Source organism: Alligator mississippiensis, chromosome 1 (assembly GCF_030867095.1).
Source record: "Alligator mississippiensis isolate rAllMis1 chromosome 1, rAllMis1, whole genome shotgun sequence".
NCBI classification, from domain to species: domain Eukaryota; kingdom Metazoa; phylum Chordata; order Crocodylia; family Alligatoridae; genus Alligator; species Alligator mississippiensis.
In genome coordinates, this window is record NC_081824.1 from 408,217,751 (window position 1) to 408,237,344 (window position 19,594).

The 19,594-nt window shown below is 39.6% G+C and overlaps 1 protein-coding gene across 1 annotated transcript in view; it reads right to left on the reverse strand.

Annotated features, from left to right (window-relative positions):
* VWA8 (von Willebrand factor A domain containing 8) overlaps positions 1–19,594 on the reverse strand; it is a 308,581-nt gene that overhangs the window by 105,076 nt on the left and 183,911 nt on the right. The window contains exons 26-29 of the mRNA XM_059724552.1: positions 16,670–16,821; positions 4,571–4,679; positions 3,771–3,909; positions 2,600–2,799 (exon numbers count right to left, since the gene is read on the reverse strand). Of these exons, the coding sequence (XP_059580535.1) occupies positions 2,600–2,799; positions 3,771–3,909; positions 4,571–4,679; positions 16,670–16,821 (600 nt within the window). The remainder of the gene's footprint in view (positions 1–2,599; positions 2,800–3,770; positions 3,910–4,570; positions 4,680–16,669; positions 16,822–19,594) is intronic.

The following is a 19,594-nucleotide window of genomic DNA, read 5'->3' on the forward strand; positions in this document are numbered from 1 at the left end:
AGGGTGCACGGTAGGGAAGAGACAACCAACCTCAACTGACCGAGAGCTTCCATCCACTAAGCCCTTGCCCTCTGCAGCCTGATGCTCCATGGTACCACTTCACTGACCCAGGCATACCTCCCAGGTCACACACACAGCAAGGACAAGCCCTGAGGCACAGAGATGGCACAGTCCTGAGCCCCCCCAAGTGGGCTGTTGAGGATGGCTGTTACTTCTGCTAGAGCCGCAGCTGGCAGGAGGCAGCACCCACAGCTGCCCCTCCTTTTGTGTCAAGGATGCCAGGCTGCACTACCCCTGTCTCATCCCTCCACCAGCCCCAACTTGATGACGTGGTACATCCAGCTGTGTGTCACATGCCCAAGGTAATGCAGCTAAACACACTGCACTCCTTGTGGATGCCCAGCTCCTCCAGCTCCATGCTGCCCGCCCACCTGCACATATGCTGCTGCTCAGTCCTTTCGTGGCCGTGTGCCCCAAGGTACACATGCAGTTGCCACTGCCAGGAAGCCTAGCTGGGGTTCTGGAGCCCAGTGCAGCTACTGTCTTGCATGGAGCCTGGGCTGCTTGCAGCAGGACTTGTAGCCTCCCAGCCACCTGCTGCAAGTGGCTTGGGCTCTGTGGCTGGCGGCAGCTGTTCGGAGCCCAGGCCAGCTGTAGTATGATAAGCAAAATGGTCTCATGTGCCATGCTCTGGCACGTGTGCCGGGGGATAGGGGGGGTTGCCGACCCCTGGGCTATATTAATGCTCTAAGTCACAAAGCAATGGGGTTCAAGGCTTAGTCAGATTCCTGTACACCAGTGCTTGACATTTGCTGTTGAGACATGTACTAAGCAAAGTGGCACTGTTATCAACAAATACAATGTCCACAAGGGGATCATATTCTGTATTGTTTCTGTGTAAGAAACCACCATTACAAGACTCAAGTTATTTTTAACAGAGCCTTAAATATATGCTGACATTTTATAACCAAATTATTAGTTTAATCAAGTATATTTTAAGAATTGATGAGAAAGATCTATTTTAGTATTAACTTGGTAGAAGAAATTCCAAGATATTGCAAAACCTTCAGTAATATTACTGTTAGTATATTATTTTCCAGCACTGTAATTAGGTTTATTTTTAGAACATCTTTGTCCAACTGTGGCACTCACTAAGAAAGTCAAGACTGAAGCTGCCAGTATTCAAAATTAAGGTCAAAGGAAGAAAAAAGAAGGTTACGGCTGAACTGAAGTCACCACGAATGGGGCACTGAACCATAACAGCCTTCCCACAGTGCAGCCTTTATTTCTGATTTTAATCCAGACTGTAATTGAAAAATGTATTTCAGGAGGACAGGCAAAACCAGTCACTAAGTTAACTGCTTGATATTTCACAGACGAGCCTTTGATAAAATGTACCCCTCCTTTCCCTGAAATTGAATACTACTGTGATTTGGTTAAAAATAAGACTAATACAACAATTATTTTCATTTTAGGAATTCCAGAAGTTTAAAAATACAACAAGAGAATATTACTTGTTTTTGTATTCAGAAAATGCCCAGCATGCTAAACATTCTCAGACACTCAGGACACAGGGTTAAGGGCCATCTCTTTTACAATTTACAAACTTATGTGCTTCCTAAAATTGTTCAAAATGGCATTTTTTTAGCTGCTTGACACAATATGGCAATCAAGAATGGCAACTAGGAAAATGGGATTCTAGAAGTTCAAGTCAAAACTAATACAGACAGATGAAGTCAATAGAGTAGTACTTGCTTATACAGACATTGAATTTGGCCATAAACTTTAGGTCAAAAAAATTTGCTTCTATTTTGTATATGACAAAGTGCATTGTTTTCTTGGAAGCTAAGTACATGAGAAACACTTGATGCCTCATTGGCTGCGCTGTTGCTGGAAATTTCTAATTCTCTACTCACTGCAGGAAAGTATCTTTCGAGTTACCAGTGACTACAAATTAAGAAGGGGACAGACCTATTAGGAGAAGGAAGAAAAATTAAAAAAAAAAAGAAAAACAAGAAAAGAAATAGGACAAATTATGACCAAGAATTCACAGAATCATAGAAAATTAGGGCTGGAAGGGACTTTAGGAGGTTGACTAGTCCAACAAAAAATAGCTATATGAAAAAAACTGAAGCAACATATCTTTTGTAACTCAGAAGACATTCCTCTTCTGACTCAAAGTTCAAAACTAGAAAAGCTGAGGGTAGATTTGGATTCATACCCTAAAAAAGCTTAACTTACACTTTCCAAAATTACCAGTATTGTGCTTATTGAAGACTCTAAACCCAAAATTATAATATCCTTTTCTTCCTCAAATAGTTCATAGTCTACTTTTACCACTTAGAGGAACTGGATAAATAGGCAGAGCTAAGCATTAATAATGCACAAGGACATAAAAGGATAGAACCAACCAGCTGAAAGAATGCAAGAAAAAAAACACATGAAAAGTAGAGCTGAAAGAATGCTGAAAGTTCAGAATGCAGTTAAGCTAACCATCCAGAAGTGTGCATATTTGTCTCAGAGCATGAGGCACTCCAGGGATCCTACCTCGTGCAGTACTACTTTCCTTGTAAGCATGAAATAACTGCATCTTGTTTACCTGCTGTTCATGTAGAATCACTTGACCTTTCAGTGGATTTCCCAGTGGGGCCACAGTCACAAAGGGCTGCCACATACTTCCAACTGTTCTTGGGAAAAGGTCATAAAAATCTACAAAGTAGCCATTTTTACCGGAAACATTCATAAAATATAAAGAAATCGGATTGCATGTAGCCACATAAAGAATATTGTCAGCCTCTTCTTCTGAAATAAAATGATAAGACAAAATTAATGAAAATATCCAAAATCATATTACCAGTCAACCATATTATGTTTTTGTACACTAAAATAATGTTAAAAAATTACTGTAGAACAGGACATAATATCAAAAAATTTAAACACAGAATGGTGTGTAGTGCTCTCAAACTACAGCAGAATGATGTTAAAGGCAGGTTTGTACAAATATCAAGGATGAGCTACGGCTTGCATAAAGTAACTAAACTTCTAAAAGACAGATTCCGTTACTAGTCTTACACTGAGCAGCAGTTCCCTTCACAAGAAGTCTAATACACTTTTGTGCACAAGACAAAGATATGATGATTCCATCTAAATCAACTGTTATAGATCCCAACATGCACAGCATACACAATTTTACTTATAAAAGAAAGGATGTTAAGGAACACAAAAGCTTTTGGATCTAATTTTTTTTAAGTGCATCCTTCCTACTGGAATCAAAACACCAATGCATTATTTAATAATTCAAAATAAGAACAAAGGAAATTGTACAGGGCAAGGTTTTTTTTATCTACAACACTTTGATTCACTCAAGACATTTCTCAGGAACAAACTGAAATTGTAATTTCAATTTCAAGGTCATTCAAAGTTTGTGAGCATTTTAGTTAGTGAAACGACAAGCAGAGAAAGGCAGCATTGCCTTCTTTTATAATGAGCAATATTCAATAAATTACAAAGGTCCCTAGAAATGCATGCTGTATCTCACCATAAGTACACACTCTAGGTTTTTTATTGTAAAGTATGAACAGATTAATCAGCTCTAATCAGATATTGCTCTCCAATAATTGAAAAAGGGACTACAAACAATACATATATAATACAATGTATAACATATTGTATGCTGTGGGACATCTATGTTATTTGTCCAATTTATCATTATATATTTTACATAATATAACAGTACATTAATTATAAAAGTTAGGAATATTTTCCCATACCTTGTGCTACAGCGATGTCACAGACTAAGTTCACTTCATTCAAAGGCAGGGTCCAAAAAGCAAGTTCTTCTGTGAAACTGAGGGACCTAGCTTCGTGCCGTTCCAATGGAAATCCCTGAATGTTTAAATAAACTGGGCCCTAAAAAAAAGTGTGAATGACAACTACATATTATAATATATAATATCACACCAACAGTTTTCCCCTCACTGCATAATAATTACTAAAGTTGACCATAGGAACGGGGGCTCTACAAGACCCCAGATCATATTCGGGGTTAGGCTGGAAGCTCAGATTGACGTTTGAAGGAGCCAAAAAATCTTAGAATTCAGAAGCATGTGAAATAAAACTGAAAACCAGATTCCTTCCAGTTTTCCATGTCATCCCAGACTGAACAGTGGGATGGGTTCAGATCTGGGGAACGAAACTGGACATATTTCAAACATTTACAAGGATTCCAGGCTTCCTTAAAAATGGCATTGTCTCAAAAAGACCACTTCAAAGAGTTCTGAATTTAACCCTAAAAAGTCCTCCCACCCCACCAGACTCTTGCTGATCTTAATGCATTTTCTACATATGTAACGTACACAAAACTGTTTATTTTTAAGTCTATTATGCTACTGGATATACTTAATATGGTTCCATTATTTCATTCTTCTACAAAGATTAAAGATTGTAGATTTTTAAAGGAAATATATATCACATTATGTAGTTTTAAATCCTGATCAGATTTGCATTATACTGTTGTGAAGAACTGATGACTACAGTCAGTATTTTTCATCATTAAAAAAAAGACACAAACCTTTACATTTACGTGCTGAGTTTCTGTTGGGCACAGCAGTTTTTGCTGTGCATTCCCTGACTGACCAACTCTCCAGTAGCCCATAAATTTATGATCTGGCAATGGTAGCCTGTCAAAAAACACATGAACAAAAAACTTAAGACCCTTTGGAAAAGAATAAGTTTAACAACAGATTTCTTTTTTTAACAGGCCATTTTGAAATTCTAATGTTGAAAACACTTCTTTATGTACAACTCTTTATGTACTTCTTTTACATTTGATAGCAAAAATGTAAGTACTCTCAGGATCTAAATGACATCATAAAAGAAGGAAACTTTCACAGAATATGGTCTTAAAAGTCTGAATTGCTGAGGCTATATAGTGAAATATATTAAGTGGTCTTTGGATTTTATATTCAGTTTGGGCCAGGATGAAGGTGAGGAGCTCTTCTCAGTGATATGTACACATTTTCTAAAGGAACAAGTGCAGTAAATGTATCAAATTATTGGTACAAGCAGCTACGTTAATTCCCTGACACAGAGTTGGATGGGACACACAGGACATGTGAGGTTAGACAGTGATGATATACCAATGGCCTGACTGGTACTGGGAGAGGAAGGGAAGTAGGGACAGGAGGTGAGTTTCCTTCTCACCCTTAGGCAGTACCCAAAACTCATGATGGTCTTGTTCCCCATTGTTATACTACTGCTCATCAGTCTACTTTTTCTACTACTTTTTTTCCCCTTGTATACAGCACAACTTATTGTCAATCCTGCAGAAAGGGTAAGGCAACTTGCATGAAATTTTGATGATTTTCTTGGCCTAATTCTCACACCCCCTTCCCCCATGTTTTCATTAATGAAAGGTTACTGTGGAAATGTATTTATATAATAATTGAATATACTGGTGTGTTATAATATTGTTTCACAGAAAATAATAATCACACATGCACACAATTTTGTCTTCCTCTACTGCCTCTCAAGTTACTTGCAGCAGCCAGTAAAATGCTTTAACATTGATAATTATCAGAACTAAATTAAAAGTAATGAACTGATACTCTGTTACAGGATCAAAAAGTTTCCCTTTGATCTCTTCTAGGAGTAGATGCATCTAGTAGGTCTGCTACCTGATTTCCATTTTGTACAAGAAAGCAATAGTGTAGCAGTGCTGTGAGACTCTTAGACATTTAACCCCTTCTTGTATAGCTACAGAACTTGGCATGAGAATAGAAGACATCCCTTCACCCACCTTCTAAAAATGTATCTCTCAAGTATATTTTAAGAAAGGTCTCGTAGACTGTTAGTTAAAAGTCTGTGCTTGGTCTCTCTCACTCTGTTTGTCTGTGTCTGTTCCTACTGTTAAAATTATTTTACAATAATAGCCCCTGAAGTTAGAAGAGACTCAATTCTTCTTGATATTTTGCTCAGGGTCAGAAGGAAACCCAAACCAAAAGAATAGGTCTGAATGCACCTAAAACTCTCACTCCTCATTCAGAGAGTAGGAAAAAAGGTCAGGAACGAACAAATTATGTTCTGTGCTTCTTCTGAATAATTCAAGAAAAATAAATTAGTGATTAGAGATTGTTCATTTATCAGTGATCAATGATCAGTGGCTAGGCAATGCATCTTGGTCAACCTGGGAGGGCCTCTGCTTAGGGGAGAAAGTAGTACACAGTCTTCATGCCCATTTAATCATAGTTTCATAGTTGGTAGGGTTGGAAGGGACCTAAGCAGATCATGAAGATCGACCCCCTGCCCTGGCAGGAAAGAGTACTGGGGTCAAACAACCCCGTCAAGGTGTTCATCCAGCCTCCTCTTAAAGACCCCCAGGGTAGGAGCCAGCACCACTTCTGTGGATGCATGACAAGGTATGGTTGGCCTTTCTGACCGCGTCCCCACACTGTCGGCCCATGTTCATTTTGGCATCAATAATGACTCCAAGATCCTTCTCTGCCTCTGCACTGATGAGAAGGGAATTCCCAGCGTGTAGGTATGCTGCTGGTTCTTCCTCCCCAGGTGCAGTACCTTGCAGTTGTCAGTGTTGAAACCCGCCCTCTTCTCGTCTGCCCACCCCTGTAACCTGTCCAGGTCTGATTGCAGCCCATTCCTCCCTTCTAGTGTGCCCACTTCCTCCACATCTTAGTGTCATCTGCGAATTTGAACAGGGTGCTTTTTACACCCCCGTCCAAGTTGCTGATGAAAATGTTGAACAGTGAGGGCCCGTGGACTGAGCCCTGTGGAACCCCACTGCCCACATCCCTTCAGGTCAAATAAGACCCGTCCACCACCACTCTCTGGGTGTGGCCCTCCAGCCAGTTAGTGACCCACTGGACTGTGTAGGCATTGACACCACAGTCCCCTAGTTTTTTAATGAGACTGGGGTGAGAGAGAGTGTTGAAGGCCTTCCTAAAGTCCAGAAAGACTACGTCCACTGCTACACCTGCGTCTAAGGCTTTTGTGACCTGGTCATAGAAGGCCACCCAGTTGGTCTGACAGGACCTGCCTCTAATGAACCATGTTGGTTGCCCCTAAGCATAGTCTCCCCTGCTGGCCCCTCGCGGACATGTGCCAGGATAAGTCTCAAAAAGCTTACCCAGGATCGAGGTAAGACTAACGGGTCTATAGTTTCCTGGGTCCTCCTTCCTCCCTTTTTTGAAAATGGGAACCATGTTGGCCCTTTTCCAGTCCTCTGGCACCACGCCAGAGCACCATGAGTGCTCGTAAAGCTGTGCCAGGGGTCCTGCAATGACCTCTGCTAATTCCCTCAGCACTCTGGGGTGGAGGTCATCAGGACCTGCTGATTTAAATACATCCAGTCCCTCCAGAAGTTCCCTGACTAGACCTCACTGACCCTAGGTCTGGGTGTGCCTCCCCTGGGGCCTATGGGGGCCCCGGTGGTGAGGGTGACCCGGTCCCTGCTCAGAAAAATGGAGGCAAAGAAATTGTTAAATAGGTTAGCTTTGTCGTCTGGAGTGACGACCAGATTTCCTAGCATGCCTTGCAGAGGCCCCACATTACCCAGTAGTATTATCTTTGGCCCATTTGCTGAAACAAGCAGGAATTTGCCAAAGATATGCATCTTGTTATTTTCAATTAAGAAATGGATTGACATCATTAAATCATTTTACGTAAGTCAACATTCAGCCAGCAATGGTAATGACTTTAGCTCACAGAATCAGGGCTGAATTCAAAGTAGGTTGAAATTATTTCATTACCTCAAATTCTTCACTAAATCAGCAGATGCAGCTTTTATGATCTTTACCTACTAATAAACACAACTGATTTCAGGGTTTAAGACTTTTAATCCTTTTAAAAGTTCCTTTCCTAATTTTCCTATTCAATTCTTTCAAAATAACCATTCTACCCAGTTCCTTCCCAAATCACATATGGGAGTTAAGCCAGAGTGAAAAACAACACAATCAGGAAAATATCTTCAGGCTATAAAGTTCCAATGCACGTGTATTTCTGCGATTATGTATTTATGAACAGAGAGGAGTGTAAGTCAGCTAACTGAATATTTTGGTTTATTCATGAATATGAATTCCATACTAGGAATTTTAAGAGGAATTATACATAACTAACAGAATTTTTGGCCATTTTTGAGGATTATGTGTAGTTTTGTTTCGTGTTTTGTTATAAAGAAAATATGGAAAATACTTAAGTTTTTCTATGGGTACTATGAACTTGGTAAGTTCTAACATACCTGAAGTGAACAATGACTTAAATTAATTCCTGCCAGCACAATGTAAGATCCATTTCTACAAGGATATGGACTTTAGTTTTGAATTCATTACATATTATACCCAACTGCAGTGCCCTAAAGATCAACAGCCACACAAATAATCATACATATTTTAAAAATTAAAGAAATAATAGATTTCTCCATCTGATGGAACAGCTAAATGATCCTTTCCACACACGGGTCTTTAGCTCATAAATTATGAGCCAAAGACCCATCTGAATCTGGGTTATATCCTGTATGAAACATCAAAGATTAGAGCCCTTACTTTGGATGTGCTACTTTGACCCTACACAAAAATATCAGGAGTGCATAAATTCTTTGTTCACATATTTCCTTAGAATGAATTAAATGAATGAGAATCTATTAAGATCATTCCACAGCTAAATTCAAGATTAATTCCTCCTAAATACCTTTTATTCGTAGACTGAAAGCATGGCAACTAGCTTTAGGCAAAACCTCACAACCACGAGCCCTCTGCACATTTATCTTTATATCTGTAAGAACAACAACTCAGACCCATCTCCAAGGCTCTTTTCTTACAGACATAATAAACAGAAACAATGACAGAAATTTAGAATATCACAACTGTCACTGAAATTTTATTTTTATTGAAGTTCTTGAGCACTCAAAATTAGGGCTGGCACCTTGCTCAAAAACAGACTTTTACTTGAGAAATACAAAGTCTAAATAGGCATATGACTAGTAAATGTCATATACAGACATTTACAGGCAGGGAAAAACAAGGAAAAGAATAACATCATCATATGATTACACAGCAACACATATGTATGTTGTGATAGTTTTATGAAGCATCTGTGGCCGCATCCAGATGTGTGTGGCCATGCAGTATGTGGCGCCGCAGACAAGTCTGTGGTGCCACATACCACAAGTTCTGTTGTTCTCCGCAATGCAAGGGAGCAGCACAGAGGGATTTTTGAGCCCTGGATATCTAGGCTCAAAAAAACCTGCAGAAAAAAAAAGCAGTGTGTCACATGCAGCAGCAGCATGCGCTGCCCAAAGCCAGAACTTGGCCAGCTGGAGCTGTGCTTTGCTGTTGGCCAGGCTCCGCATGGCAGGATCGCTGCTGCTGTAGCCCCAGGAGTACCCCAGGTAAAACTTCTGGTCCCAGCCTCCCCTACCCCACCTAAGGTAACTTGCCATGTGCCAGAGCACACGTGGCACAGTTGTTCCCTCCCTGGGGACAACTAGCAATGGCACAAGGTGCGCTGCCTCTAGCTGTCCATGGGGAACCAAATGTCCACACTTCTGGATGCAGCCTGTGTGTCTAAGGGAAGTTATTTTCCTGTCTCAGACTTCTGACAGGCAAAGAATAAGTTTTAAGATTTTTTTCAATGAAGTGAGACAGGAGGGCTAAGCAAATAGGTGTAGGCAGGCATTCCTGCCATTTTGGAGCAAAACAAAGAAACAGAAACTTTTATGAGAAGGGGAGACAGCAAAATATTGAGTACGTGGACAGAGAGATGATTACATCACCTCAAAGTGTGCGTGTGTGTACCTACTGCTTGTGAGCGTGCATCAGCTGTAGCAACTGTTCACCTATCCTGCAGTAGTGAAATGAAACTATGATTATTCACCTTTTACTGAAACAGTCGCTAATTATGCTGGTTTGGTTTTTGCACCATACAACGCAGAAGACAGAAGAAACAGCTGTAGTGGGTTCAGCTGAGCCACAGTGTGTACCATCCTTCTATTTTCAATTAGTAATAACTGTTACTGGTAAGTGTGTGAAAGAAAATGAGACCTGGTCAGCTTAGTGATATAGACATAGCCTGGGTGAAAGCCTTACTTTAGCATCATCATCCTATAATTTGCAGTAGCAACCTAGAACTCTCATTCATGCCCTTCATTAAAAAGCTAAAACTTACTTGTCTCTATGTCCCTACAGACCTCCTATACTATAATAAGATTGTAAAAAGGGCCAAGACTTAACAACAGCAAATCCCACTGAATGATTGCCTATTCAGTGTTTTGATTGTGGATCCATCTGTCATGCTCTGTAGATTAAGAGCACTTAAATATTTTGTTCCAATTGTTGCTTTCCTTCTATTTTATCCTGGGGCTTTACACTCAGGATTCACCACAGGACATGAGACTGTTATGTAAATAATGATTTTGTGCAGTGAAGGGGATGGTCCCAAGACCTACAGTTGACATGGCAACTCCACATAAAACAGTTATTTAGTTTGACTTCCTTCGTGTACCATATTCTAAAAGGAGACAGTCAATCAGTAGACAATTTTTAAGGGGCATATGTTGCTGAGAAGGTTTTTAATGACATCTGCAATATGTAGTTTCTTTTGACTCATTCCTTTTTTCATTTGAAAAAAAATTAGCTGGCTTTATATATTTTGGCATCTAATTTAGAAAAAAATACATATGGGAAGAATATGATTGCTATATTGAGAGTTGTTTTCTATTCCAATTTAATGTTTTGTTGAATTGTGGTGAATATTACAAATGGAATTCTTGAAACCACCAGGATGATGAGCCTAAGTTGATAAGAATAAAGTTATTTGGTATGCAATTTGTGTTGTCTGAAGCTAGTTAACATAACTGGCATAGCCTCAGGCAGGAGTTATGAAAAGTGACTAGTGTATTGAGAAAAACTCATCCTGGTGAATCAACGTAATGCTTTATTTATGGACTTGAATTACAGTTGTCGTCTGTTTGACAAAGAAACTTTCATCCCATTCCACTCAAAATATGATTTGGATCTATGAATTCTCTTTGATAATCTAATCTCTGGTCTTCATCCAACAACTGTCTGATTGAAGTATTAATAGAGGGAGGGCATAAGGATTGTAGAAGTAGTAATTGAAGTATTAATAGAGGGAGGGCATAGGGTTGTACTCCCCCATGCCTTTACCTGACAAGCAATGCAGAAAACCCTCCGTTCAGCTCAAGTGGTTCATAGGAGCCATGCCTCAGTCCTAATTCATTATAGGGCACTGACAGAAGCAGAAAACAAAAAACAAGCGCTTTACCAGAAGAGGAATCGCATCAGTTTGACTTGGCTCCCCAGCATCTGTATAGTTTGCATGCTCCAGCAGCACTTTTGGCACTTTTATGTAATAGCTGATTGAATCTATTTTTATCAAATAGCTGACTGAATCAGCTATTAGATAAAAGCCCCAAAAAGCCCCGCTGAAGTGCGTGAGCTGTACAGACACTGGGTGAGCTGGGTCAAACTGACACAATGCCTCTTCTGGGCATGCATGGTGTGTGGGTGCACCAGAAAGCACTGCTTCCCCCCCTCCCATCTGTAAGCAGCCTATTGTTTTTATCCTTCCGGAGACATAATTTAGCAGTCATACTTCCATGAAAAAAGCAAAATAATCTTTGCTGTGGAAACACAACTAATTATAATAAAAATCACCACAACAAACATCTGTGGGCTGGGGGGACATGGGCAGCTAGGTGGTTGAAGAAGGAGCAACAATATTACTGACAACATAGCAAATAAGATATTCTTCATCTTAGTCAAATTACAGTTGAATGAATGCCAAATTTGGTGCTCCAAAAGGACCTAGTATATAGGACAATTCCACAGATCAATGGCTGATTAAATCAGCAAACACAAGGTAACATGCTGACAGGCAGGTATCATTTAACTGAATAGGTTTTGAATTATTCTGATATATTTATTTGTATCATCATAGTCTCTAGGCAAAAACTGGCCAGGACAGTGAAGCCATAGGCTTGAATCAGAGTAATTGTCAAAAGGCAAATAAGATGTTAGGCTGCTTTTAAAAAGGAGATATTAAACAATACATTCCATACTTTGAATAGTGGTCATACTATCTCAGAAAAGACAAGGGAATTGAAAAATGATTAAAGTGGGAAAATCAAGATGATTAAAGTGGGAAAGCATTACTTAATTGAGAAAACAGGAAATTGGGATAAGATATGATTAAGTAAATGGGCAACACAGCAATAGTGTGGTATTATTTCTTTTTCCAAACTTGCTAAATGAAACTAAAGAGACCAGCCAAATTTAAAAAGAGAAAAATAATTTTGCAAAGCAACAGATAATTATTGGTACTCACTGACACTACTACATGATATTGTATTGCCTTTATGCAAGACCTTTGAAGCAATGAAAACTATTCATTCAATGGCTGGATGAGAACAAATTAAAAAAGAACAAATATGGTAAGCATTGCCAAAAGATGTTTCTCTGAACACACACTCAATTTCTCTGAGGTCTCTTGATTCCTTCAGCTTGAAAACCTGCCTCAAAATTTCACAGCAAATCTGACACTAAGGTAGGGGGATGGAGAAAGTGGAGAGGAGAAACAAAATGTTTACAATTAATTTAATTATATTGATAAATGGAGTAAGAGTCTATAAAGCTATGCTGATAACTTCTCTCAAATGCCGCTGTTATAGGATTTTTTTTTTATTGACTGCTAGGGCCTTCCTAACTTTTTTATGAGCATGAATATATTTAATTCCAGAGTCCAAGATAAAATTCCAATATGGGTAACACTGGAGTGATGTTGTAGCCATGATGGTCCAGGAATTATAAGAGAGAAGGATTTTTTAGGTGCTACCTTTTATTGGACCAACTACATGTTCAGGATAAAGTTAGACAAGCTTTTGAATGCAAGACATTCTTCAACCAGGTCTGAGAAAGGAAGCACGTACAGTGATGATTAATATCAGTACTCAGAGCTGTGAAACTGTAGGGGAGAAATTTACATGGGGATTTAATAGAACAGGCTTGATTACTAGGAGATCAAGACCTATGACAAGTGGGGAGTTTCGTAATAACCCATAGTGTGCAAGAATTTGGGGAATTGAGTAGATTAGTGTGCCATAACTTTATGGGTAACCTCACCCTGCTTACTTAAAATTGCTCCTACCCTTTCAATTGGATACAACAGTCGGCATTTCTTGTCCTAAACTTCTGTCTAGTATTCCTATGTGCTACTCATAAGCCTCAAATATTTTGGTTTCCCTAAATGATATATAACAGTCATCACATTCCACTGGTGGGTGAGATAATTCCTGTTTGTATATATCCTTTGTGTGATGTTGGAGGTCTTATGGCTAGTGCCACCCATCGGTTAGGTAGCCCCTCCCCTCGTCCCGCCTGCCACAACTTTGCTAGTATATTATTGTGAGAGGGTTCCAGTGGAGTTCTTATCAGAGGGGTTCCCCGACACGGGTGTACTCACAGCTGTTGCCTACGGTGTTCCGCAGGGCTCCGCCACCCCTACACCCCGTCCACTCGCCAACCGATCACGGGCTGGTGGGATGGTGACCTTTGGTCCTCTGTGGGCTTTCCCACCTTTGGCTTCACCAATGCAGTAACTCGGACTTAGCTGTACAGCTCTGCCAGTCCGTCCTCTTGTCTCTCTGACTCTCTTGATATCGCTTAGCGTCCTTCCTTCCTAACTTCCCTAGAAGTAATACTTCCCTTGGGTAGAGCTGCTCCCAGAGCTGCCTTCCCTTACCCAGTGGATTCCATGGGATTCTGCACCTGTCCCCACCTCTATTTCTTCTAGGGGCAGTGCTGGCAAATGCAGGGTGCCCTGTCATTCCCCTTGCTTTCCTCCTCTCAAGGGGAGTACTGGTCTCTCCCTGCTCGCTATCTGTTGCAAGGTAGGAAGTTTCCCCTTGCTTTCCTCGGCTTGCGGTATAGAGGCTTCTCCTGCCTCTTGTGCTGGTGCGGCACAGCCTATCTGGTGCCTTTGCCCAGCAGGAGCCTCAGCACGCCAGACGTGCTGTCTGCTCTCTCTCTCTCTCTGGCTCCCCCTCCCCTCGGGTGCTGCTGGGGATTTTAAACTTTCCCGCAGCAGCCATATCGGCCACCGCGATTGGCCCAGCAGTTTCCCTTACTGGGAACAGCTGCTTAAATAGCCGGCGTAATGCCGGCTCACGCAGCTGTAGCTGTGGCTGCACTTGCCGCTGTGGTCTCGGCTCCAGCACTGCCGGGTCTCCTGGAGGTAAGTTACCCCCTCTGGGGTTTTGTTCCCACGTTTTGTCTGCCTTGAAGCCCTTCCTCACCTCTCCTTGTGCCCGTGACGGCAGTGTGCTGCCGTCACACTTTGGCTTGAAGGATTTAGGTTAGATACAAAAATTAACCTATGCTAAACACAAACAATTTAGCATATTAAAATAAACAGCCAAATTATGCTATCCAGTATACATATGTTAATGCACACAGTAGAAATCTCATACAACTCAGATGGTATATCAACTTTCACCTGTCAACCAACCAAATTCTAATAGTTTATAGATTCTAACTGTTCATAATTACAGCAAAAATTGTTTCCTAATTTGCCAGGATTGTCAGACTCTTGAATATCAAATGGATAGGACATGCATGAAAAGAAATTCAGTGGTCTCATCCTAGCCTCTACCTGCTTATTTCACAAACCATATTGCAATTTAATCATATTTACCAGTAGTCTTTCACATCAGGCCTGAGGTACACCTGCAAAGCTCTGTGGAGATATTGCCTTATTACCTAGATGTATTTAGCCTGACTCTAACCAACATCATTCGTTCTTTCTTAATTTCCTGTACACTTTAAAAACATAGGATGGGCCAAACCTAAACTCTAGACATGTCAGTTGCAAGCTCTGTGGAAGAACAGCATAGGACAAGATCTGAATGGGTGGTCAGACCTTTTTATCCACTGTGGGCTGAAAACCTGTATCCAATCACTGCATATAATCCATATATGAACCTTTGTGGCTAATCTCAAAGCCCACAAGAACAAACCAAGCATGTCTACACATGCACATTTACTGTGCAGTAACTGAAATTACTGTGCAGGATGGGGACGCATCTATACACAAATGCCTATACTGTGCAAAAAATATGGTGTCTTACCCAACCTGAGCATAAATTGATACCTGTGTCATGCAGATATCAAATTTACGCCCAATTAGTTACTGCGCAGTAATGCATGTGTAGACACCTTACTGCACAGTAACAATGTGTGTGTGGACTGATTTGGGACTAACTTTAATCTCAAGTCAGTCCACACAGTGTTAATGCTCTTTAATGCCTGCATATGTAGAGGCTGGCCTATTCCCATTTACCGTGCAGTAAATTTAAGTTGGTGTAAATGCATGTGTAGACACGCTCACTGTAGATTTAATATTCTAAATACCTTGTTCAAATCTGAACCAGCGAACTGAATTGCACTTGTAAGCCTTTGAAATTCAAGTCAGTAAATGATATTAAGGAAGTAAATTATGGAGTCATTGACAACAGTTTCAGGAATACTGTACACTGTCATCTTGCAGTATGTGGTAGTTACTCAAGCATCAGTTCCCTAAGCATGTAATTCCTCAATCATCAAGACGAAAAGTTTCGACACAGTCATTATATCGCCAGCCTTCTTTCAAAATGTCTATGTAGGTTGCTAAGCATGATTATAGTTTATAGTGGTGCCCCTACATGAGAATTCTGTACAAACACCTGATATCACAGCATTTTGCCAAAGGAGTAAATTCAGCTGCTTCTTAGCAAATATAAAAAAACCCTATCATAAGTAAAGCAAAGTTTTCTTAAAATATAGCCTATGTTTTCATCATAAAAGGGAAATATTTGTTTCCAGATTAAGAGTTCTCAAATTAGTTTAATGGCTTCATTTTTCTGACAGAACCCTTCAAAGATATTAAATTTTCAAAACATCACAAAATAAGATTTAAAAACAAAAACTACTTTATTAAATATGATTTAATCATCAAATAATTTCCACCTAAAAAGAAAAATACATTTATCTATGTGAAACGTAAAGGCTTAAAGACCAAATCAGTTGTGATTTCATATTTTAGTTTCTTATAATGACTTGGCTATTTTGGATCTAACCTCTCCAAAAGTACACAGTGTAACAAGTTCAGTCAACAGCTTTGATTATTAAAAAATAATTGTTATGTAGACAAATAAATACAACCATTCTTGTTGCCTACTAAGTATTATGTTATACAGAACTACTGTTACGTTGCCTTTTGAGAAGATTAAGTACTAATTTCTGCATCTATCAGAGAAAAATGGAATTTGTATGGTAAATAACAGAAAAATGAGCAGTAATTCAATAAAAACACAGAAGGAGAAAGAAACAAATATTTCCCTTTATTTTGTTGTATCTGTTTATCATACAAGCTATCAAAATTTACATGGATGTTAAAGATGAAATATTAGTAATTAATAAGCACTTCATTTATCAGTTATATCTGACTGTCAGGCATAATTTATTTCTAGAAAATAAAACTTCAGCCAAAATAAGATTTATCTTCAAGTATCCCAGTATGTTCTTAATCAATTAGCAGCAACATAACAGTGTGAAAAATGGCTGAGAGAGATCAGTCTTCTTAATTTAAATTATGTTAGTCTTACTCCTTAGCCAGCTGTATATTGGTTGGTTTTGCTCCAATAGGTATTCCATGTTTGTGCAAAGTGTTGATAAGAGTCTCACGCATTTCATTGTTGTAGGAGTCAAAGTCAAATACATTTCGTACCACATCTGCAAGCCCTTCGGTTGGAAATTTCTGCAAAGAAACAAAAACCAAAAATTACTCTAATTACCCTCCTAAATTACTGCATATAGTAACATGCTTTGTTATAGCGAGTCTGTACAATTAAACTGCTAAAGATCAGTAGAAAGAAATGATAGGCCTACCTGTCATAAATAATAGGAAAAATGGTATACTTATTTCCTCAAAAGAACAGGTGGTTGATTTATATCAAAACGATACAAGTAACTGACCATAATCTTGAATCTTTACATCAGAAAGCTGTGATTTAAATAATCATTTTTAATCTCATGTTGTATTCATACCTTTATCATTTTCCTAAAGAAAGAGCTTTTTTTATTGGCTGGTAACCATTAAAACTTACTGATTTGAAGCTAACTATACATTAAACCTGGTAGTTTTTTGGCCTAACCAGGAAAATATTTACATCAATACTATGTTTACATAATTCATTTGATCAAATACATTACTCAACAGACATTTTATTATTCCTAATTTTAACTTCTGGATTACAAAGTACTGAATTATGCATTTATTTACTAGGGCATTACTTTTCTTTCTGTAATTCGTGCCATGCTGTAGATATTGCAGGAAATTAGGCTGTACATAAGGAAGTTTTAAATACATATTTTAAAAACCTGTCCTTTGTTCTGCATTTACAACAAAGAAAACACTGTCATTAGTGATCTGAACCTTAACAGACTGTTTCAATCACTGTTTTTCTTGTTTTGTAAGATAGTCACGTAATAGTAATGTGACGCAATAAACTGTGGCACAGTTCACGTCCAAGTTTATTGCTCCCAGGCACAGCATTTTGCACATGCACCTAGGACCTTAGCGTGTTGAGCCATGTGACACAGCCCCAGCTGGCAGGGGGCCCTGAAAGCCAGCTTGCCAACCCAGGGATGCTCCTACCCAGCACAATGTGATGCAGAGGGGCTGGCTGGGGCATGAGAGTGCTATAGGGCGGGTCTAGACAGCACTGTAGCACCCTCGTGCCGCAGCCAGTCCTGTAACTGTCTTCCAAGGGAGGTGGTACTCTCACCTACCTTGGGGGTCTTTAAATAAAAAACGGCCCTTCAACATTTTAGAAACAGTTGATCTCATCCTTTTACTCCTCAGATTTACTCATAGATTGGAACTTTCCAGTTGGCAGTCCAGAGTCCTTATGTGGCCCATAAGGGGTTAATTTGTGGATCCATGGGCTCCTGCAGCAGCCAGGGCCTCTGGGCTCCCCCTCCCTCCTCTGGCTTCTTGCCACTGCCCCAAGGGACAGGGCAGGGCAGAATGAAGCAGCATAGCCTATGGTGCCAGTGAAGCACATGGTTTGGTGCACTGGGAGAGCACAGAGCTGGGGAGCTAAGGATGAGGTAAGGACATGTATGCAGGGCAGCAGAGGGGACACCTGGGCAGTGGGGAGCCTGGGCGGTCCATGGCTTGCACTAGTGAGGACCATGTGGTATACAGTCCTTCCTGGTGCTGCCTGTGGGGTATGTGGCTAGCCACTTAAAAGTTGGACAAACCTGGACTGGAAAAAGAAAACAAGCTCTTTGCTTTTCCAACAGCACTGATTTCCCAGCTTTGACTGTGTCTGCCACCAAAGTGCATTAGTTGAATAAACTAAAATAAAGATGGTATTATGTCTGTAACTACAAAAGTATATTGGTTCCAGGTGGTTTGCCAGTAAATTTTGCCAGGTCATTTGTGCCTTTTTAAAAAAAACCTCTGGCAGCAAACAAGCATGGTCTAAGCTACGCAAATCAAATTTTTAAAAAATGTACTAAATTATAGTAAGCTTGGGCCATGATACAGGTTATCATAATTTTACATTTAATTTAAATTTTAATTTAATTTAACAGCAGTGATGTGGCTAAAATCACAATTGGCCATGATTAAGTAAATAAAACAAACCATTCAGCTAACATGAAGGGATTTCTCACATTTCCCAGTCTTTCTTTATTTGCTGTCTGTTTCAGCTGTAAGGTCTTTGAGGCAAGGATCTAGACTTTTCCCCCCAGTGCATGGCTATCTAGTAGAATAATTAAGCATGTGCATGCGCTTTGAAGCGTCAAAAACTCCCAAGGGCCAAATTTTGAACCCTTCAAAATAGGCCTTAAATTTGACAAGTTTGAAGGAAATAATTTCACCATACTAGAATCTGAATAAGTATTAAATAGCATAGGAAATAAACCACAGATTTATCAAAATAAGCAGCAGAAACATCCACTGTACATACTGTCAACAGTAAAAGCACATAGAGGTATTTAAGTTATTGCCATTTATTATACAAATGTGAGGTACTACACCTCAGGAAGAATAATCAAAAACAAATACAAAATGGGTGACATCTGATTGGAGAGCTGTACTACAGATAAGGGTCTAGGAACCCAATACAATGATGTTATGATCCTTTCCTCTTTATCACAAAGTATACCCAACACACTTGCACCAATTTATTTAGTAATTTTCCAGAAACGAGTACACTGAAAACTGATTAGCCTTCTCTGTTAAACATATATTGATTCAGCTATCTTATTCTGGATGCTGCAAAGGCCATTTGACTCAAATGTTATACATCTTTCCTACTGGTTCCAAGTATTTATTTAACCTCTTCTGTACTATTTTGTAACTTCTGACATTAATGTTTCTCACTTCAGGGAAGCAAACTGATATCACAGTGTCTTTTGTACCAATATTGTATTATACAGTTTGCATGTACTATACTACACATTTTTTTAGGGACAGATGTTCATCTCTGTCACAAAAACTATTTTAGATTAGAAAACTT